Genomic DNA, 23173 nt, shown 5'->3' on the forward strand with positions numbered 1-23173 from the left:
ATGTGATGAGTGTGATGTGGATCTGGTGATTTATGTGTGGCAGACTATTTTGGACGAATTGCACACACACCAACCAATTATTTCCAATAAAGAGACACCATTGTCACATGATTATTCCTGTCTTTCTGGGGTAAAGCAAGTGAGTGTGGACACTGTGCGACCTGAAATGAATGGGTGTGCCTCGACTGTGGACACCTGCGTGAATTCTGATGGAGTTTCTCCCGTTTGTTTAGAGGTTAAATCTGTGTGATCTTATGCCTGTTTCTCAGATGTTCCTGCCGATTGTGATCGGCGTGAGTGTGTCAGTTTTGTCAATGATTTGTGGGATCCCTTGTCATGTAAAAACAGATCTTCTTCTCTCAGTACTACTTTAAGATCCTCCATATATGATCTTGCTATGGGGAAAATTCCCAAACTATGCAGTTTCAAGAGTAAAATTAATATGATTCCTCATGTTGTTGTCACAACTTCCCCTAACATTGTTCAGTATGAATGCTCAGACCTAGTCAGGTGTGAATGGGAGCCCCCGTTCCGGAAAAAACAGCTCGAAGCGTTGGTGTATGTATTGGAGAACGATTCAGAGTCGTTTTGTGAGTACTACATTGCCAGAAGTGAATCTGTCTTGAGAGCATGTATAAGTTATGTTTCCGCCTTAAGAGAAAAAAAGGGGTGTGAATTTGACCTTGTGAGTCCGCTGATTTGTATGTGGAAAATGATTCTGAATGAACTACGTGTACGTCATTCAGGTGACGTTTGTAAAGGTACATTGTCAGCTGGCGTTTCTGAGATCCAGCAATCCAGCTTGGAGACCTCAGAATCCCGGTCTTTGGAGTGTTCGGTTTCGCAACCTAAAGCGATTGTGGATTCGCAAATTTTGCGTTCTGTCTCCTCGGATTCGACATCGTTAGCCGAGTCTAAGAGTGAGACAGCACTTTGGTTTTGTGAACCTGATACTGAAGCACCCTTGCTCTGTCCAGAGAAGATGTCTCTGAGCCTGCCCTGTATCATGAATAAAGACATTATGTCCACTCGCATTGACATTTGCGAGTCTGATTCTGAAGTAAGTACTGACTCTCCACCCAGTAATCTGGATGAGTCAATATTACCTTGTTTAAAATCTCCTGCAGTGTCCCTAGAGGCTCGTCTAGGTATTGCAACCATTGTTACCTGTTTCTCTGCTATTTTGGAATTGCAGTCTGGTTTGACTGCTATGGAGGAATTTCCCTGCAGTGAAATGAAACTCAGAAAGCCAGAGTTAGTTTCACTAGATATTTCTGTGTATCCCTGTCCTGATGATGAAATTCAGTCTCAGTTTATGGTGGAACCTTCCCTGGGACATCTGCCCGGTTCACAAAATAAAGTTCAAGCTTTGCCCTGTAACATGGATAGTTCAGAATCCTTCTTAGGAAACTTGAAAAAAGATGTTCCTGAGGTCCTGTCTGACCTCCTGGAGATCTCCGAGTTCCTCCCAAAGGGTGCAGAACTTGTAGGAGACGTCTCCTGCCCCCCAAGTCCTTCTGAGGTGTTGCCCACTTCAGTAGGCATTGCTGCCTTGCTAGCTACCTTTTCAGCTCTGGTGGAGCTTCAGTCATGTGTAGTCAATGATGAATTTCTGTCAGATATCATTACAGTCATTGAGATTTTTAAGCCTGAGACCGAGTCTTCTTTTGAAAGACCAGTACCTGTGACCTCTACTCGTGATGATTCTCTGCCCGGTCCTGGTTTTGGTTTCCTCGTGTCGGACTCTGAGGTTGGCAGTTCCCCAACATGTCCTGAGTTTTCTCCTGTGCTGGTGTACCCCAGTGTGCTCTATGACCCAGAAAGCCCAAGTGTGCCTCGGTTACCAGCATACTCAGATGCTTCCTCGGTGGAGACATGTTCTGATTTAGCCTGCCTGCTTGCATGCCCAGAAGTGGTCCCTGAAAGTCTTGATCTTCATGGGTGTCCTCATAATTCTGAGTCTGGAATTGTCATTGGTTCCATAGGGGTTCTTGATAGTTCTCCATGTGAGCCTGGTTATTGTTCTGCCCTCTTGGGATCTCTGTGGAGCTTCAAAAGGTTCTGGGAGATTCCGGGAAAAATTTTGCTTGGTACCCTGGATAAGATCAACGGTGGCTTTTGTGGTGTAAGGGACACTTCGAACAGGTATTGTGGCAGGTTTGGTATTTTCGGACACTCCTTGGAAGGTGGTGGGTATTGTCTGGAGGGTGTCGATGGCTTCTTCTCTGGCGTTCACAGTCCTGATGGGTGTTATACTGAGACTGGTAGTACTGATGGGCATGTTTCGGTGGCTTCTGTTTCCGATGAGGTCGGTTTCGGGTGGATTGACTCTGGAATTGGACCTTGTCGGGCTGCCCCGACCTTCATGAGTCTTCTGTTAAAGTGGTTTGGAGATATCAGTTTTGAGGGTCGTCTGGAATTCGACCCTGGAGGGGGGGGTACTGTGATGATTTTCTCCGCTGCCTGTGCAGGCAGGCAGCTTTCTGGCCATTGTGTAGGTTTGCATCCTGCAGGACTCTGGAAAGAAGAGCTTCTGTCAGTTTTGCAGCTTGTGCTTGCAGAGGAATTTGCATACGTTGTCATGCAAATTGCCTGGCCACATTCATTGGAGGCGTGTACTATAAGTACTATGTCTTTCCCACAATGCTTGGCTGGTCATAAGGAGTCTTCCTGTGAAACACTCTGGAGAGTGTCAGCCATGCTCTTGGTTTGAAGATCAGCTTAGAGTAATTCCTGGAAACTGTGCTAGGCAGATTCCCTAAGTGCAGTTAGGATTGTTTATCTGTTTGTTTGTTCTGTTGCTGTTGTCCTGTCCCAGCGGTGGTCGACAGGAAATGGTTCTGATCTCTGTTCTTGGAGTATAGCTGGTGCAGCGGTTGCTACCAGCTATCTCTTCTGTTCTGTTTCCTGGGATCGCGCTAGCCACTTTTCGCTAGCGCTGTGGATCCTTCTGTTCTGTCTCCTGGGATAGCGCTAGCCACTTTTCGCTAGCGCTGTGGATCCTTCTGTTCTGTCACCTGGGATCGCGCTAGCCACTTTTCGCTAGCGCTGTGGATCCTTCTGTTCTGTCTCCTGGGATCGCGCTAGCCACTTTTCTCTAGTGCTGTGGATCCTTCTGTTCTGCTACTCTGTACCTGGATCGCACTCGCTTCTCGCTAGTGCTGTGGATCCTATCTCTCGCTTGTCCCTGTTTTCATGTGTCTGTCTTGTCTGCTACGGACGCTTGCTGGAGGCTCGGTGAGGTAACCGTTAAGCAAGCGTTCGCGTCCTCTGTTTCATGTTTGTCTGTTGATGGTTAGTTAGGCGTGCTTGTCTCTATTGTGCTTATCACGTGGAGACCGCGCATAACCGCGTGCACTGTTGCGAATGAGTGCGGTGTTCGCGGTTAGCTAGCGTTTGTTATTTTCCGTATCTCCTCATTGTATGATTTGCTGTGCCTTTGCTACTCTTGTGCTCCGCCTTGCTGTAGCCTTGTGTCACGTCTGGCGATCGCACCTCTCACGATCGCGTTCCTGCTTCGTATCTGCTGTGGTGTGTGCACAGTCGTGGGTTGGTGACTAGTTTTATGCACACACACACAATCTGTCTATGTGCTCACTCTCAATCGCTTCTCTTGCGATTACGGTTCTTCCCTTCGTGCAATTCCTGTCTGGCGTGTGTGGTAGAGCAGAGGAGCTGTTCCTCTGCACTCCACAGCTCCACCTGCCGTCAGGAATCTCCCTCTGCAGGTGCATTGCACCTACTGCTGGGTTCCTGCAAATGTATATGCTTGTGGAGGAAATCCGCCGTGTCAGTGCACGTCTTGTGCGCTGACCACGGAGACGATTCCACAATCGTTACACCTTTTGAGCTAATTTCCCAAGTTGGTAAACATCTCCCAAAACACATAACTTTTACTAGTCCAAAATGGTGGGCGAGTTCGTGGTTGGGTTGTACTGATCCAGATTCTGAAAAATGCTATGCGACTTCACTTATAGTGTATTCAGAATCGCGCCCAGTTATTACATATGATATTAAGTCCATTGGTATACTAACCGGAGAATCTGTAATCTTACACCCGAGGCTGAACTTCCCACAGGTGATTATGGAGAAGGGGGAATGGCAACAGGTTGATGTTTCCCTCTGTCTGCAGCGAAACCATGATGTATTGTGTTCTCCAGGTCAGTTCAGGAGGGTAAACATTGAGATACTTTGTTTACAGGAAATATAGTTAGCACCCATATTATATACTTACTTTTTGGTGTTGATATTTGTACATTTATTTGCTATTGTTTACAGCATTTAGCACTTAATGTAAATATATATTTGATTTTTTTGTGATTTTTTTTTTGTCCAAGCATATTTATTCTTATAATGAATTGATATCATAGGGATGCCTGCCTGCCTTAAAATCATATCAAATTATTTTCATACCAAATTAAGCAGAGATTGTCCTCTCCTTGCATGCTATCTTTGTTTTTTATTGCCCCCTCCCCTTGAATTGTGGATATGTCTCTCAATAAAATAAGATCTCATAGAGTTTGGCATGCATTAGTGCAGGGATGCCCACACTTTTTGGCTCACAAGCTACTTTAATATGTGCAGAGTCCAGGAGATCTACCAACATTAACAGTATAGGTAGCTAGGTATAGGTGCCATCAGTATAGATAGTTAGGTATAGGTGCCTTCAGTGTAGATAGCAAGGTATAGGTGCCTTCAGTATAGGTAGCCAGGTATAGGTGCCTTCAGTATAGATAGCTAGGTATAGGGGCCTTCAGTATAGGTATCCAGGTATAGTATAGTTAGGTATAAGTGCATTCAGAATAGATAAGTAGGTGTAGGTGCCTGGGTGCCACTTACCTCCTTCCAGCTCCAATGGCAGTGTCTGGGGCTCGTCCTGGTCTCCTCTCCTTCAGCCACGGCTGGCTGGAGAGCAGATGAACAAGCCGGCAGCTGAGGGAATACTCCGGCGGGCGAAGGGGTAGACGGCAGCAAGCGTGGAAGCATTTTGCCCGGCGCAGCCCCCAGCCAAGATTTCGTGTCATGGCAGAGCCGCCCCTGGCCTCTCCTCTTCAGCCGCACTGCCTCTCTCCTCCCGTCTTCCAGCAGCAGAATTTAATGGGGCCGCGTTATACAGCTGCCGGCCGCAAAATGTAATGTGACTAGGCCATATGGCTGTGATATACCAAATAGGAGGTCACTATCTACTGGTAGATCGCAATTAACCTATTGGACACCCCGGCATTAGGCCCTGAGCCCTACTGCAGTTGTGTCCACTTCTGTACGACTTTCAGCATATCTAACATTGATGTGTAACTGAAAAGCAGATACAACTGCAACAGTGAGCTCAGGCCCTTAGGGCTAGTGGGAGGGATGTGGAGGGAGCTGAAATGTAAGAGAAAATAGATGTAGTCACTTCTGTTCATTTGTCCAGCAGGCAGAAGAAAGATTATAGACTGTATATAATATAAAAAATTGGATGTTCTATGTATAAATGTAATGAGACGTTTAAATGGTAATAAATTCACTCTCTTGGGAGATGATTGAACCAGATCACACTGCTGTTTTCAGTTCATATTAGAATTGCAGCCCTTAAACTGAAACTAAAAATGTGAGACTGTTGGAAATTCCAGTTTACCACTCCTACTATATTTACAACTATCTTATAAGTTTATTTTCAGCTTAGGTTTGCTTTAAGCAGTTCTTCTTGAGATAGGCTTTGAGTAATACTGTACATGTCAGAACATTGTCTTTAAAAATAAACACTGAGATTTAAGCATAATAACACTAGAGAAACGGTCTGGTAGTGACAATGCACCTTTGTCTTTTTCCTCATGCCAGCCTTTCTACTCTTACACCGCAGAACCTACTTCTCTATTTGTAGTGCCTCCAGTAGTGACAGTTGTCTGGTAAAGGAGGAAGTATTGCTTGTAAATCAGCTATTCATTTTCTCAAGGGACTGCTGGTCAGAAACAACACGGAAGCTTCCTGGATTACTTAATGCTTGTAACATTTCTAATATTTACTTGAACTCATAGCTAATATTCTCTGGAACTGGAAGATATCAACAGAAGATTAAAATTCAAGCACAGTTTACAAGAAAGTTCAGCGACACAATCATCTGAAATCTTTTTCATGGTAAACTACAACTTTAGCTGTTCCTGACACTCTAAAAGCCTTTGGTTCTTAACAACTGGTTTAACCTGTTAAATTACAGAGGAATTTCCAACTTTATACTGACATACCATGAAATGAAAAAGACATTTAACTTCAAGTGGAAGTATTTGGAAGATAATCTCAGAGCTGGCAAAGATGAGGACTTGGATTGAGCCTGTGGTGGCTGGGTCCCAGTTAGCAAGTGCCTTTTATGAAACCAGTTTAATTTTGGTGGTAAAAGGCTACTACAACAAGACAAGCAACATTTCGGACATACCCAGTGAAGATGTGGTACAGAAGTCTATCTCTGATTTCTACATTATCTACAACCTCATTATCAAGTTGACCCCTATACCCTCAGCCTACATTTTAGCAAGAATAGGAGATACAAGAAATAGAAAGATTAGTCTTTGTGTCCCACTTTTAGGATTCTCTGCGTCCAGTTTGTTTCTTCTGCTCATAACACTCTTGGACTGGCCCATACAAGTCATGTTTGGCACTGCAGCTTTCAATGGTCTTTGTGGTTGGTTTACTGCTTACTGGGCTGCAGTTATGGCATTGGCCTCTCTAGGTTCCTCAGAAGAGCAAAGGTCTCTCAGGCTCATTATTGTTGATTGCACCTTTGGCTTGGCTGGATTTATCGGAAGCCTTATCTCCGGCCATATATTTGAAAATGTAAACATTATGCATCACCCAGGAACAGCTTTGGTGAGCTGCAGCCTTGCATGTTACATTTTATGCCTCTTGTATATTATTTTTATTTTAAAGGTTCCACATTGTGAGATAAGAAAAAAAGAAGAGAATGTGGCCGAAGACCAACCCGAAGACGATGCTGAACCTCAAGAAACCGATATTACAGAACGCAGCAGATTAATCAATACAGCCAAAGGAAATGCAAGACATCAGCAATCGGGAGGAAATTTGTCAAGCCAAAAAGTGACAATTTGCCTTCTGTTTGTCAGTGCTACTTTATATAATTCAGCTGTTAATGGTGCTGAAGACATGATTAATTTTTTTGTACTAAAGAAACCTCTGAACTGGGGACCAGTAGATGTTGGGTATGGAAATGCTGCTGCCTACATGATTTTCATCACTAGTTTCATTGGAGTTTTGATTTTCTCCAGGTGTTTGCAGGACTTAAGCTTGATTATTTTGGGGATGTTTTCATTTTTTGCTGGAATTCTGACCATGGCTTTTGTGCGCTGGACTTATCTTTATTATATTGGTAAGTGAATATCTTACTCGTACTGCTTCATTTTGAGCAAAGTTATACATACATATAAGGAAACCACATAGGGCTTGATTCACAAAAGGGTGCTAACACAGTTAGCACGCCTAAAAGCTTTGGACGTGCAAACTAGGGTGCTAAGTAGTTTGCGCATCTAAAGCTGTTACCGATCGCGCGTTAAGTCGGTGTGCCCGAAATGTAGCACCGGTGCGGGTGAAATGTCGCACCGTTCGCGTGTAAAATAGCTTTTCAGGGTATTTTGCGTGCACACTGGTGCGATGTTTTGCACGCACCGCGCAGCGCTAACATTTGCACACACAAATGCTTGCGCACTTAATAGCGCATGAAGCGGCTGTTTTTGCTTCCTAAGTGCCTTTTGACTGGCGTGCTAACACTTACCACCCTTTAGTGAATCAAGGCCATAGACTTTGGCTAAGTGCTGGAAATAGCACCCATTGTACCTCCAGCCCTCAGCAGGCAAGGTGCAGAGATAACTTATTTCTTCAACACAAACATGATTGATTTGGCCATAAGAACAATTTCTAATGCTGGGAATACAAGGTACATTTTTAAACCATTTAGATGGCTTGATTAATAATTTCAGCCATGTCCGATCTCCCGCTCGATCGTTTCCCTGCTCGATTTTGCATAGGGAACAATAGGAAAAGATAAGAAAAACAAATGGAGGATAAGAGAATTGGGCGCGAAATCAAGTGGGGAATCGATCAGGCGGGAGAATCGAGTCGCAAAAATGTACCGTGTATTCCCAGCATTAGTCTCTGATTGACTGACTGCAATCATGTGTCACTTCAACTGCCACTGTTGGGTAAAACAAAAAACAGAAGTGATATGTGACCATATAATCACAACCAGCCAATCAGAGACTTCCACACAGATTTCATGATGAAACTGGTTTATTCTGTTAGGAGAAATGATGTAGGAGAAGTTTGTCATCTTTAGTAGAGGACAACAGAAGGTGAATGCAGGCTGCACAATCTTCATGTTTAGATGCTGCAAGTGCATATAACTAAGCCACAGGAGTGACAGTGTCTAAATCAGTCGTCCTCAAACTATGGCCCGCGGGCCGAATGTGGCCCCTGAGGCTTTTTTACCGGCCCCCACACTAACAAAATGTAGTACAGATGCTGTCAGCTACATCTTTAAATATTGGTGGTCCACATATAGAATGAAGCCACAAAGCAGTAATTCACTGGTTTCCAATCAAATTCCACATCAGGTGACACTGTTGTCCAATTGGACGGCAGGTTGTCACCTGGGTATGCTTCACTGTCTGGTGCACAAAGACTTCTACATTATTTTGTGTATACTCCGGCCCCCCAGCAGTCTGAAGTATGTTGACATGGCCCTCGACCCAAAGCGTTTGGGGACCCCTGGTCTAAATGATCACCTATTAAAATGACACTATTATGATGAAGGCATAATCCATAGACATGTCAGGAAAGCTGAGTGCTGCAGAGTGGTCCAGCACTTTAAAAGATTATTACTGGACAATATATCTGAAATAATGAAATACTTAATACTGAAGGACCATACCAGAACATACCAGAACATACCTTGGGTGACTGCTCAGAACTCAAGCTCAATAAAAATATGGAGCTACCTCAGAGCTCTATTAAATACAATTACTTTTTGTTATTTAGTGGGGATTTGGATTTGTGGTTGTTGACAAATTTTATTAGCACTATACCACCAAGGAAGCAAACTGTCTAAATGAGAATCCCTAATTCTTGGCCAAAAATCCCTTAAAAATGTCATAAAAACACATATTTGGCATTGTAGTATTCAAGATAAATGCATTTGAGGAAAAAAAATATGAATTTCATTTAATTAAAAAGCAAAATATAAGTGCCTTTTCTAATCATTTTAGCAATTTTTTTCTGCTCCTATTTCTAAAAAAATTAAATACATGCATTAATATACCATGTCAAAAAAGGGACCATATTCACACAAAAAAACAGGTTGGCTGGGTTGACTACAAAACCATAGTGTATTAGTAATTACTAAATACAGCTAACAGCCTAAACTCGGGGTGTACAGGGTCTGAAGGGGTTAAAACAGAGGCCTATCAGCTATAACATTAGAAACATACTCATGCCATTTACTTTTTTTGTAGATAGCGCTACAAATATTGTTTAAAAAGGAAAGTAGTGTTGGCCATAAAACTTCTGTTTTTGCAAGATTCTTCCTCCTGATTATGCCCTACAGGGGTGAGCACAATGCTATATTACCATGATTACAACCCTTCCATGTTCTGTCTTGCAGCCAGAATCGCCATGATGTTTTCTCTAATCCCTATACCAACTATCAGAGCTATGCTATCCAAATGCACAAAAGAGTCATCTTATGGTAAGTTACAGCAAGTTGAAGATACACAATTCAACTTTTCTTTAGAGAACCTGTAACAAAAAAAAGTTCCCCTTGGGGGTACTCACCTCGGGAGGGGGAAGCCTCAGGGTCCCAATGAGGCTTCCCCCTCCCCTGTAGCTGCAGGCATCCCAGCGCTGGCTCCCCCGAAGTGTCCCGGAATCCTCCCCCGACAAGCCTGATAAGCGCTGATTTATTTACCTTTCCTGGCTCCAGCGAGGGCGCTGTTGTGGCTCTCAGCACGGAGATAGCCGAAAATAGCCGATCTCTGTCGGGTCCGCTCTACTGCGCAGGCACAGGAGACTTGCGCCTGCACAGTAGAGCGGTCTCACAGCGATCGGCTATTTCCGCCTATCTCCGTGCGGAAAGAGCCGATACTGCGCCTGTGCAGGAGCCGGGAAGGTAAATATTTACATCCCCGCTGTTCGGGGAGCTTTATCGTCACCGCCGTGGGACCAAGGAAGACGGGGGAAGCCTCAATAGGATCCGGAGGTTTCCCCCACCTGAGGTGAGTACCCCCCAGGGAGGTTTTTTTCATCACAGGTTTTCTTTAAATGTTAATTTTATAAAAATATGTCCGAAAATAGCAAAACCAATTAAAAAGTTCAGTGGGGTGCGAAAGTTTGGGCAACCTTGTTAATTGTCATGATTTTCCTGTATACTTCGTTGGTTGTTAGAACAAAAAATGTCAGTTAAATATATCATATAGGAGACACACACAGTGATATTTGAGAAGTGAAATGAAGTTTATTGGATTTACAGAAAGTGCACAATAGTTGTTTAAATAAAATTAGGCAGGTGCATGAATTTTGGCACTGTTGTCATTTAATTGATTCCAAAACTTTTAGAACTAATTATTGGAACTCAAATTGGCTTGGTAAGCTCAGTGACCCCTGACCTACATACACAGGTCAATCCAATTATGAGAAAGAGTATTTAAGGGGGTAAATTGTAATTTTCCCTACTCTTTTAATTTTCTCTGAAGAGTAGCAACATGGGGGTATCAAAACAACTCTCAAATGACCTGAAGACAAAGATTGTTCACCATCATGGTTTAGGGAAAGGATAAAGAAAGCTGTCTCAGAGATTTCAGCTGTTTGTTTCCACATTTAGGAACATATTGAGGAAATGGAAGACCACAGGCTCAGTTCAAGTTAAGGTTCGAAGTGGCAGACCAAGAAAAATCTCGGATAAACAGAAGCAACGAATGGTGAGAACAATCAGAGTTAACCCACAGACCAGCACCAAAGACCTACAACATCATCTAGCTGCATATGGTTCACTGTGCATCGTTCAACCATTCGGCGCACTTTAAACAAGGAGATACTGTATGTGAGAGTGATGCAGAGGAAGCCTTTTCTCTGCCCACAGCACAAACAGAGCCGCTTGAGGTATGCTAAAGCACATTTGGACAAGCGAGCTTCGTTTTGGAATAAGCTGCTGTGGACTGATGAAACTAAAATTGAGTCATTTGGGCATAACAATGTTATGCATGGAGGTAAAACACAGCATTCCAAGAAAAAAACCTGCTACCTACAGTAAAATGTGGTGATTTAATCATGCTATGGGGCTGTGTGGCCAGTGCAGGGCCTGGGAATCTTGTCAAAGTTGAGGAACGCATGGATTCCACTCAGTATCAGCAGATTCTGGAGACCAATGTCCAGGGATCAGTGACAAAGCTGAAGCTGCACCGGGGCTGGATCTTTCAACAAGACAAAGACCCTTAACACTGCTCAAAATTCACTAAGGCATTCATGCATAGGAAAAAGTACAACGTTCTGGAGTGGCCATCTCAGTCCCCAGACCTGAATATAATTGAAAATCTGTGGTGTGAGTTAAAGAGAACTGTCCATGCTCGGGTGCCATCAAACCTGAATGAACTAGAGAGGTTTTGTAAAGAGGAATGGTCCAAAATAACTTCAACCAGAATCCAGACTCTCATTGGAACCTACAGGAAGCATTTAGAGCCTGTCATTTCTGCAAAAGGAGGGTCTACTAAATATTTATTTAATTTATTTTTGTGGTGCCTAAATTTAGGTAATTATTGCACACTTTCTGTAAATCCAATAAACTTCATTTCACTTCTCAAATATCACTGTGTCTGTCTCCTGTAACGATAGGTGTCAGCAACCAGAGAGAATCTGATTATTGGTGATCTGCAGAATCACCAATAATACAGATATAGTACTAACCTCTAGACACCTGAAGCGTGTGTTTGGTGTAACAGTAGGAATTGAACCCCCGGGGTAGCAGGTGGTCCAATAAGTAGAGAAAGACTCTACTGCAGTCAAGGGCTCCAGGAGGGAGAGTCCCCGACTGGTTTTGCAGCAGGGCCCCCCTCTGAGGAGCAGGGGACCCCTGCAGGAGGACTGAGCACCCAAAGGTTGGGTGACAGCCAGAAGGGTCGGGCAGGCCAGGTCGGCAACACACAGGCAGATAAAGTACAGAGACAGGAGACAGATTTGGTAACCAGAGACAGGCAGGGTCGGCAACAGCAGATCAGATGTGCAAAGGTACCGAATCAGAAAACAGAAGAGAAGTCAGGAGAGATACAATTCATAAACAGATATCCAATAATGCCTAGTATTGAGTGTGAGGTCCGTGGTCTCACACCCAGGGGCTGGTCTAAGGAATAACACAGATGATATACAATATTCCTAGTCTGGGGTGTGAGGTTAGGGTTGCCAGGTCGGCTGATGGAGAAAACCGGACAGGGGGTGGAGTTAGGGGTGGAGTTAGGGGCGGAGTCAGAAGCGCACTTTTATGTAGAGTGGGGCTAAGCAATGGGCTTTTTTTTAAAAAAATTTATAGTATTTATATCGCACTGACATCTTCTGCAGCACATTACAGAGTACATAGCCATGTCACTAACTGTCCTCACCAGTAGTACTGGTCCAGTGCACATAAGAGACAGTTTTTCACCAGTAATTGCACATAAGAGACAGCTTTTCACCAGTAAATGCACATTATAAGAGACACCTTTTCGCCAGTAAATGCACATAATAAGAGACAGCTTTTCCCCAGTAAATGCACAAGAGACAGCTTTTCACCAGTAAATGCACATAATAAGACACAGCTTTTCACCAGTAAATGCACATAATAAGAGACAGCTTTTCACCACTAAATGCACATAATGACAAACAGCCAGTGTTCCCAGTATATGTAGCCAGGGATATATGTGCCCAGTATATGTAGCCAGGGGGTATATATGTCCCAGTATATGTAGGCAGGGGTGTAAATGTCCCAGTATACGTAGGCAGGGGTATATATGTCCCTGTATATGTAGCCAGGGGGTATATGTGCCCAGAATAGGTAGCCAGGGGGTATATGTGCCCAGAATAGGTAGCCAGGAGCTATATGTGCCCAGAATAGGTAGCCAGGGGCTATATGTGCCCAGAATAGGTAGCCAGGGGCTATATGTGCCCAGAATAGGTAGCCAGGGGCTATATGTGCCCGGAATAGGTAGCCAGGGGCTATATGTGCCCGGAATAGGTAGCCAGGGGGTATATGTGCCCGGAATAGGTAGCCAGGGGCTATATGTGCCCAGAATAGGTAGCCAGGTACCCCAGTCCCCCCCCCCAGGAGGAGAACAGTGCAGCAGAGAGAGAGCTGGGAGCAGCGGTGGAGAAGGGGGGCAATCTCCCCCCCCCCCCCCTTCCCTCACCTTAGGGTGCTCTCTCTCCCCCGCTGTCTCCTCCAATATGATGTGCAGGCTGGCGGGTGGCTGCGGGCGGAACTTACCTCTGTGTCGCAGGCGCCGGAAGTTCGGGTCCCGCAGCCGCTGAGATTCGACTCAAAAAAGATCCGGATCAAAGATCCGAATCATTCATGAGCCGGACAACACTATTCAGACTGATTAGTGTTGTCCGGCTCATGAATGATTCGGATCTTTGATCCGGATCTTTTTTGAGTCGAATCTCAGCGGCTGCGGGACCCGAACTTCCGGCGCTGGAGCGACACAGAGGTAAGTTCCGCCCGCAGCCACCCGCCAGCCTGCACATCATATTGGAGGAGACAGCGGGGTAGAGAGAGCACCCTAAGGTGAGGGAAGGGGGGGAGATTGCCCCCCTTCTCCACCGCTGCTCCCAGCTCTCTCTCTGCTGCGCTGTTCTCCTCCTGCGCTGCGGGGGGGGGGCTCTAAACCGGACAACTTAATTGTCCGGTTTAGCATGCCTTTTTGCACCGGACACAGCACACAAAACCCGGACTGTCCGGTGTAAAACCGGACACCTGGCAACCCTATGTGAGGTCCGTGCTCTCTACACCCTGGAACTGGTCTAAGGAATAACACAGATGATATACAATATTCCTAGTCTGGGGTGTGAGGTCCGTGGTCTCTACAGCCTGGAACTGGTCTAAGGAATAACACAGATGAGATACAATATTCCTAGTCTGGGGTGTGAGGTCCGTGGTCTCTACACTCTGGAACTATGCTAGAGAATACACAGATAATAATACAGTGAACTGGCTAAGTGTGGATTCCCAGGTCCTCCTGGTTCCACCACACTGAAGGATCTGACTAAGGTCTGAGTGCTAACACATAGGTATTCACAACGCCAGACAACCAGCAACTGAACAGCAAGAGATATATATAGTAAAGCGCTCCACAGCGCCGCCCAGCTCCCATCAACCAATCACCTGCTGAGCTGGGATCAGCTGACCGCCTCGATCAGCTGACCCTTCTCCTATTGGCCTGTCTTGCGGCGCGCGCGTAGCTCTCCATCTGTGTGCACTACTAAATCCAGACAAACCAGAAGCATGTTGCTGCGGAGAAACCGCCGCTCTGTGCGCGGATTCCGCCGCCTCACTGCCAGAACGTGCGGCGGTTTCTCCGCAATCCGTCACATCTCCTATATGATATATTTAACTGACATTTTTTGTCGTAACAACCAAAGATTTATACAGAAAAATCATGACGATTAACAAGGTTGCCCAAACTTTCGCACCCCACTGTATAGTGCACACATTATTTAAGCATAACATATATGGAATGACTTAGATTCTCCCTTCAGTTCAACAAAAGACAAATGCCACTCATGTCTCTTACTCAAGGCTGGCTCTACCTAATTCTGCTAGTGAGCTACTAGCAGTAAAAATAACTAAGAGCATCCTTACCACAAAACATTTTTCATTTGTTCCTCCTCCAGATTCCTGATCGTCTAAATAAAAACTGATAAGGGGATCACCAATAGGACCACCAAACACTCAGCAGTATTTAAAAAATACCGTACTTCAAAGGCTGTTTAAAGCTGTTTTTACTATTTTGGATGGATACTGATCCAGACTAAAAACCTTCTTGCTTACAGGTCCATGTGTCAACACCTCAATTATTTTGCATGGGTTGATAAGTAAAGAGGATTACCACTTTTTCCTGGGGGAGGGGGAGAGATATGTTTGCACAGGGCTGGGCTGAGGCAGAGGCGAGAGAGGCTCCAGCCTCAGGGCGCAGTGTAACTCACTCAGCTATCATTCCCCTATTGTGTTTGTAGCAGAGAGAAATAAGAAAAAAGGACACTTGCAAGCCAGATAACTAGAGATTAAGGGTTTGGGGGCCCTGGGATGCCTCTTATCTGGGATGCCTTTTATGCTGGGCATACACGGTTAGATTTATGCGCCGGATTGAGCTGCTGGCTCGATCCCGGCTCGTCCCCACCGGCGCCTGGATCGATCCCCGTTCGTCCCCGCTGGCGCTCCTTATCTTCCGCTTGTTTTCTTCCCATTGTCCGCCCGTGGGTATCGAGCGGGGAATCAAGCGCCTCGCTGATCGGACCTGTCGGAAATTATCAATCGAGACATCAGCGGCTCGACTGATAAGATAAAAAATGCTGTGTATGCCCAGCATTAGTCTAATAGCAATCAGCGTGTGACGGCTGGGGTGGGAGGGATGGAGGGGCGCACTTTGGTGTCTCAGCCTTGGGTGCTGGAGAATCTTGTCCCGCCTCTGGGTTTGCATTCCAAAGGTCAGGTTCAAATGAAACTACATATCACACCAGGCCAAGCTTTCTTTTAATGACCATACTGTAAGGGCTCTTTCACATCAGACAACGCGAACAGGAGCCGTTCTCCTGCACGCGTTGTCTGCCTGCGGCGTGTCATCGGGTATCTGCGGTGCGATGCAATCAGCGGCGGTAGCTGGTAATTAAACCCGATGGAAAACGCCGGCTCGCGGGTGCGTTGGAGAAAAAACTGCGCCCGGGTGCGGCGGAACCGCAACGCATCGAAACGCAGCATCGAGTGTGAAAGGTAAAATGAAAGTCTATGGACTTTCATCTTACCTTGGTTAACGCAAACGGCTGCCATTTGCGTTAACGCACAAAGTCTGCCCTAATGTGAAAGAGCCCTAAGGGAACTTTCTCTTTTTCTTCAGTTGGTTCTTTTTTTTTCTTTCAGGAAAGGTGTTTGCTGTGCTTCAGATCATCATGGGAGTTGTGGCTGTGGCAAACTCAACCGCATTCATTAAAATTTACCAGGCTACTCTAGATTGGTTTAGTGGTTTCAGCTTCATTGTGATCTTCATTGTTGCCTTTATCAGTTTTATTCCAATGAGGTAAATATGTTGTTTCCCTGTGTTCTGATAGTACTGTATTGCACTGTATATGCTGGAAAAGTTCTCATAGTTGTCAATGAGGAACAATGGTGGCCACCCAAAAATTGCAGACATATATCACAAGCTTTTACATTACATAGAGATCCAAAAACTGGGTAAATAGACTCAAAACATGAAAGAATATGTATGCTGGTCATCACAATAGGCGTTAAAGCAAACCTGAACTGAAAAAAAAAATGATGAGATAAATGATTGTATCTATCCTCCTACTCTTAAAAATGACCTTAGAATCCCAGCTTTATTTTCCATTTAAAAGTTAAAAAAAGGTTTAATGTTTTAATGTCTCAACTGACTGACATAGTCTTTTATACTGGGAATACACCATGAGTTTTTTTGGGCAGATAGAGGGCTCGATAGATAATTTCCAACAGGTCCGATCTGATTTAGATAATTTTTCTGATCAATTTTCTCATTTAAGTGAATGGAAATCGATTAGAAAAATGATCGGAATATCGATCAGAAAGTAAATCTGCCAAAAACAACTCATCATATATTCCCGGCATTAGTGTCTGAGAGCTACAATCTATGAACTGTTGACTTTTTTATCTATTTCATACACTCAACTCCAAAGTTTTTTTGGGCTTTAACTGGTTATTAGTGGGGCTTGGACTATAGAGAAAATGTTGGTAATTTAATACCGGAATGTTTTACCCTTTCAGTAATAAATAGAAAAACATGGATACAGCCTAATTATATGCAGCACTAGCATGATACATACAGATAATTATCTACTCATGGGCAAATTGCCGGCAATATTGCTGTGTGCAGGTATGCACAGCAATATTACCCATGCTAGTGACAGCAGAGTACCCCACATTGCACAATTAGTGCGACCCGCGGTACACGGGTAATGTGAGCATTGCTATGGTAACGTGCACCCAGCAATAGTACTTGCGGTTTGTGCATTAGTCCCTGTATCACATGTCAGTTCAGGGCCCCTGTATCACGTCAGTTCAGGTACTGGATGTGAAGAACTGGTCTAAATGAATCAGAAATCCTGGAATTTTCCCCATACCAAACATATTTTCCATTTGTAGAAAGTGTTCATAGACATCAAGAAGCCCAATCATGAAGAGTCACACTCCAGAGCAATTCTCTGGGCAATTATTCGTCCATTTATAAAGGACAAAATATAAACCTGCATAACATGGTTGAACGCAAAGAAGATGATTGCATTTTGTTGACCACATCTATGTCCTGTGCATTGTATGATGTAGAGTAACCAGTGACAAGGCAAGAGAGTTCCAGAGACTCTCCACTCCCATCAGAACAGGGGAGAGTAGACATAGGGCTTGATTCACAAAGCCGTGCAAATTGTTTAGCACGGCTGTGCTAAACAGTTAGCACGTGAAGTGCCGTTCGCGGACTTTTGCGAGCGCAATTGGCAATCGCGGCAAATTGTGCGAATCGAGGCACTTTGCGTGCGCAAAAGTCCACAAACGCCACTTTACGTGCCAACTGTTTAGCACACCCGTGCTAAACAGTTAGCACGGCTTTGTGAATCAAGCCCATAGAGTCTGTAACAAGCTGCTGAAAACAGCTCTCGGTCCGCTGAAATTAAAGTCTTAGGATAGGACCACACTAGGCACGGTTGCAGGACGGAGCTTGCGGTCCGTGATCCTGGCAAAGCTGAGCACTAACAGATCCATGCTGCCCTTTTGTAGCATACGTTTTTGATCCATTTGCGATTTTTTTGGGGGGGCCAAAAAAAAAACGAATGGAGGGGGTAGCAGGCAGGACGGGGTGACAGCAGGGAGGGGGGTCGTTCCCCCCCTCACCTGGGTCCCCTGTCCCCGCTCCCCCTCCAGCTAGTTTCAATAATTTAAACAATTTAAAATGAATCTAATCAAATGTAGCAAGAAACGGCAAGCGGGGAACTTACTTCCTTGCGTCCCACCGCTGCCGCGTCACTTCCTGTAATGCCGCCCTCTGTTGTTCATTGGACGGCATTACAGGAAGTGACGCGGCATTATTATTGAAACTAGCTGGAGGAGGAGCGGGGACAGGGTACCCAGGTGAGGGACCGCCGACTGCTGTCACCCCCATCCTGGCTGCTATCACCCTCCAGCATGGCGGCCCCCTCTCTCCCCACAGGCTGGGACACAGAAACCGGATCCGTTTCTGTGTCCAAAACTGCCTGTGTAGAGGGGGATCCGTTTTCCTTTTGCCTGCCACTACCTCTGCGTGTATCAGGATCCATATGCGTCGCGGGAAAATGCAGAAAATCCGGACCTTCCATTCAGGTTTTGAAAACGGGTCCCTGCAAATGCATACAGATATGTTTTTTGTTTGGGTGAAGACGGCTGCTATTTTTAACATTGCTATCACTGGCTCCGGTTTTCATCAGGTTTTAAAAACAGAGCCACGGATATGTTACCGGACCTACTGTGAACTAGCCCTTTTACATTGTTCTAGGAAAGTTATTAGCAGTCAAAAAAACAAAAAAAACAGATGCAATAATATGCATTGAATATCAGTAAAATAAAAAAAAATGTGAAGCTAATTAGAAAGTCTGCTGAAGTTTGTTGAAGAAGACACTCATAAAGTGCCTCTAAGCACATTATTAAATATGCACATAAATTCCATCATTGTACAAATATCCCCTAGTGGTTGTAACACACACCATAACAAACACATACATTGATTAGGGGAGCTTGATAAAATGGGCATAAGATGCTTCTTATACTAGAATATCGGTAATTTTACTGATATTATACCATCCCTGATTCTTGATAGTAGAATACTGCTAATTATACCAATATTCTACTAACTCCCATATGTAACCTAACCTCACACTGACCTTGCCCTACCTATGCCTAACACTAACCTACCCCCTCCCTACACTTAATACTATTTTCCCCCTACCTACACTTAACACCAATACCTACCATCCCCCAGTTCTCAGCTATAGAGACATCACCAATTATTTGAAGCCTGGCACTCGCTACATTGCAAACCCGGTGCCCAACATAACCCCCGGTGCTTGGTTATACTATAGCCGAGCACCCATTTCTGATTGCCACCACAATCTAACAATCCCCCACAGCTTCACTGAGCACCTTTTACCAATCCCCCACCACTCCGCCAGTAGCCAGGTTCACCTATATCACACCACCACCTGGGTTTACAACACTAGTTCGATGTTTATCTGTCTCTGCTGTAAACAACATTCGTTTGATGTGTGGGTGTGAAGGCTGTGCATTTAGATTGGAATAAAGGGAACCTCTGATAACTGGTCATGACAGCCTATACTCCAGACAAAACACCGCACCCGAATTACATGCTGGATGCGGCCATAGCCGCAAATTGCATTGCAGCCTTTGGTGGTGTGCAAAGTAGCCTTGTGCCCATTTTACATGTTTGGTAACCAACACTTTCTATCCCCAGTACTAATACTGTCACTTCCTGTAACATCATTCACATGCCCCTCCATTACACACACACACGCACACACACACACACGCACGCACGCACGCACGCACGCACGCACACACACACACACACACACACACCTTAAAATAGGCTTTTAAAGTGAACCAAGTACAATTTTTAGCACCCAGGGTATCAAAAAAATTATTTAAAAAACACATGCCTTTGATGTGGCTCATTATTAAAATAAAAACTTCAATTTTACCTCTTCTTTTTTTTACCTCTTCTTTTTACACATAAAAGTTTAGCAGAGGCTTTTTACACTACTACCGAGGCCTGCCCAACCGACTGCAGAAATGTCAGGCATATAAGGACTTGTAATTGTTTTATTGCACACATTTGCAGAGAGAGAACAAAACCTTTCATTGGGGGAAGGGGGGCATAGTACACTATGCTTCAAAGAGTTTAGAGAAGTCACAGATGCTATCTTTACACCTTCTCTTGGATAAATAATGGACAGCTGGGGGGGGGGGGGGGGCATGGCAGCTCCTTATAGCTATTAGAAACCAGAAAAAAAGTGGTATTTGGTACTCTTTAAGACCTCTATTCTTAAATAAATGGACAGTAAGAGGGCATCTGAGCAGCCGTACAGTCCTGAAATTGGCACCCTGCACTATGGTTTCCTACATTCCTGCTGGGCCATGCAGTGGGACAGTTGAGAGCAGAAGGCTGTTGTGGCATTTCCCCCATAACCTGGGAAACAATGAGAAAGTTGGGCAGTGATTGTGTAGGATATGAGAGTATACCATATTCATTAGTGGCAGAGAGGAGAGCACTGGGGACAGAGTTCCTGGATGCACAGCCACTTATGTGGCAGTGGCATTTATATGTCAGCTTTAAGTGCACCAACCACTGTCACACATAAACCCCAGGACACTTATCTTACTAATGACATGAGTGGGCAGCACCAGGCATAGACACACATACGGTACTTCCCAGCTTCCGGTTAGTATGTCTGGAAAGGCATCAATGAGGGAAACATCTATGAATGAAAGTATGGTTTCCTTCTCATCTCTTGTAGCAGGTTCTCAAACTTCAGGTTTTTTCTTAGCCTGTTGTTCAATGCCCTGCCCATGTATAAACTGAGTTTTTTACTATAGGAACCACATTTAAAATTGTTATCCTCAATGCCAAATATTTTAATTTATACTTGAGTATATCTGGTACTCTTACCTTCTAATAATTCTGATAATCATATACCCAGCAGCTGCCCTTGCGCAATAAATGGTGAAACTTAAAGATGGGTTTGTTGATTTGTTTTACCATGATCTAATTATTTATATCCTTCTTTTCATTTTTTGTCTCTTCAGCTTTATAGCCTACAAGGCTTACAGAAGAACGCAGATACTTGCTACTCATGAGTAATATTCCAGAGGACATTAATCACAGGATGATAAATTGATAAGGCATAAGACATAACCAATGACTGCAATGTCAGCCAACACAGTTCTTGTGTGTTTAGTCATATAATCGCATCCAACTCCTTGTCACCTCATGACTATGATAGGCCAGACTGTCAGCAGATGCTTTATTTGACCTTTCTCAGATTTATACTTATTATTTTGGTAAGGTTGTAAATATATCTAAAGGTAGCCACTAACGGTCCAATTTCTAGCGAAAAATTGTGCAAACAATCAGACGTTTTGATCGGATTGGTTGTAAATAATCTCGATTGATGGACACAATCGATTACAAATGATTATAAAAATAGTCGTCCGATTAGATTTTCATCAACCAAAAATTTGGATTTTCTTGTCGGTTGTGATAGATAGAAAGCAAAGATTTGTTCGTTGATGGTGTAGTAAACAATTTCACTTCCGATCAGAATTTGTAATCGCTCAAACGATTTTTCGCTAGACATTGGATCGTTAGTGGCCACCTTTAGACTGTCTTTAACTTCTCTTTTAAACTTTGATGTTTAGGAAACATAATGGTAAAGTATAGTATAATATATATTATAATGGTAAAGTATAGTATAATATATAATATAATATATTGTTCTTGTGTGAGTTCTGTATATGTATAATGTATGCAAACTTTGTTTTCACTTCCAGTGAAAGATTCCTCACAGAGCCATTTCATACAGGTGACTCAATCACAGCAATCAGGCAGCAACCATGGCAATACCTAGCTGCAGGTGGTAACTAGTGATAGTGACTACTGTATTTACTATTACTAGAGGTTTGTCACTGTGACCTTAGCAAAACTGTATGAAAACTGTATGAAGCAAGTATTAACCACTTGAGGACCGCCCCCAGCCGATGGGCGGCGGCAAAGTCCGGGCCCAAACGACCGCAATACGCCCATCGGCGGGGACGGCTGCGGGAGTGGCTATGCGGCGATCGCGTCATTTGTGACGCGATCAGCCGCCGGGGACTGGCTCCGCCCACCGTTCGCTGTAACCCGCCGGCCGTTCGGAAGCGCCGGCGGGTTACTAGCACCCGGATCGCCGCTGCACGCATGTATAATAGGCTTTGTAATGTATACAAAGCCTATTATACTGGCTGCCTCCTGCCCTGGTGGTCCCAGTGTCCGCGGGACCACCAGGGCAGGCTGCAGCCACCCTAGTCTGCACCCAAGCACACTGATTCCCCCCCCCCCGCCCCCTGATCGCCCACAGCACCCCTCAGACCCCCCCCCTGCCCACCCCCCAGACCACTGTTTGCACCCAGTCACCCCCCTAATCACCCATCAATCACTCCCTGTCACTATCTGTCAACGCTATTTTTTTTTTAGTCCCTAATCTGCCCCCTACTCCCTCCTGATCACCCCCCCACCCCTCAGATTCTCCCCAGACCCCCCCCCCCCCCCGTGTACTGTATGCATCTATCCCCCCTGATCACCTGTCAATCACCTGTCAATCACCCGTCAATCACCCGTCAATCACCCGTCAATCACCCCCTGTCACTGCTACCCATCAATCAGCCCCTAACCTGCCCCTTGCGGGCAATCTGATCACCCACCCACACCAATAGATCGCCCGCAGATCCGACATCAGATCACCTCCCAAGTGCAGTGTTTACATCTCTTCTCTCCTCTAAACACCCACTAATTACCCATCAATCACCCATCAATCACCCCCTATCACCACCTGTCACTGTTACCCATCAGATTAGACCCTAATCTGCCCCTTGCGGGCACCCAATCACCCGCCCACACGCTCAGATTGCCCTCAGACCCCCCCTTATCAATTCGCCAGTGCAATATTTACATCTGTTATTCCCTGTAATAACCCACTGTTCACCTGTCAATCACCTATCAATCACCCATCAATCACCCCCTGTCACTGCCACCCATCAATCACCCCCTGTCACTGCCACCCATCAATCAGCCCCTAACCTGCCCCTTGCGGGCAATCTGATCACCCACCCACACCAATAGATCACCCG

General features: G+C 44.8%; 1 protein-coding gene across 1 annotated transcript; it reads left to right on the forward strand.

Annotated features, from left to right (window-relative positions):
* Window positions 1-6291: 6291 nt before the first annotated feature.
* LOC137551292 (solute carrier family 46 member 2-like) lies at window positions 6292-21324 on the forward strand. Its single transcript, XM_068271333.1, has 4 exons — window positions 6292-7360; window positions 9647-9730; window positions 16139-16295; window positions 21095-21324. The coding sequence occupies exons 1-4, from the start codon at window positions 6292-6294 to the stop codon at window positions 21147-21149; spliced, it is 1365 nt and encodes a 454-aa protein (XP_068127434.1). The 3' UTR covers window positions 21150-21324.
* Window positions 21325-23173: the final 1849 nt, after the last annotated feature.

This window comes from Hyperolius riggenbachi, chromosome 1 (assembly GCF_040937935.1).
Source record: "Hyperolius riggenbachi isolate aHypRig1 chromosome 1, aHypRig1.pri, whole genome shotgun sequence".
Classification (NCBI taxonomy): domain Eukaryota; kingdom Metazoa; phylum Chordata; class Amphibia; order Anura; family Hyperoliidae; genus Hyperolius; species Hyperolius riggenbachi.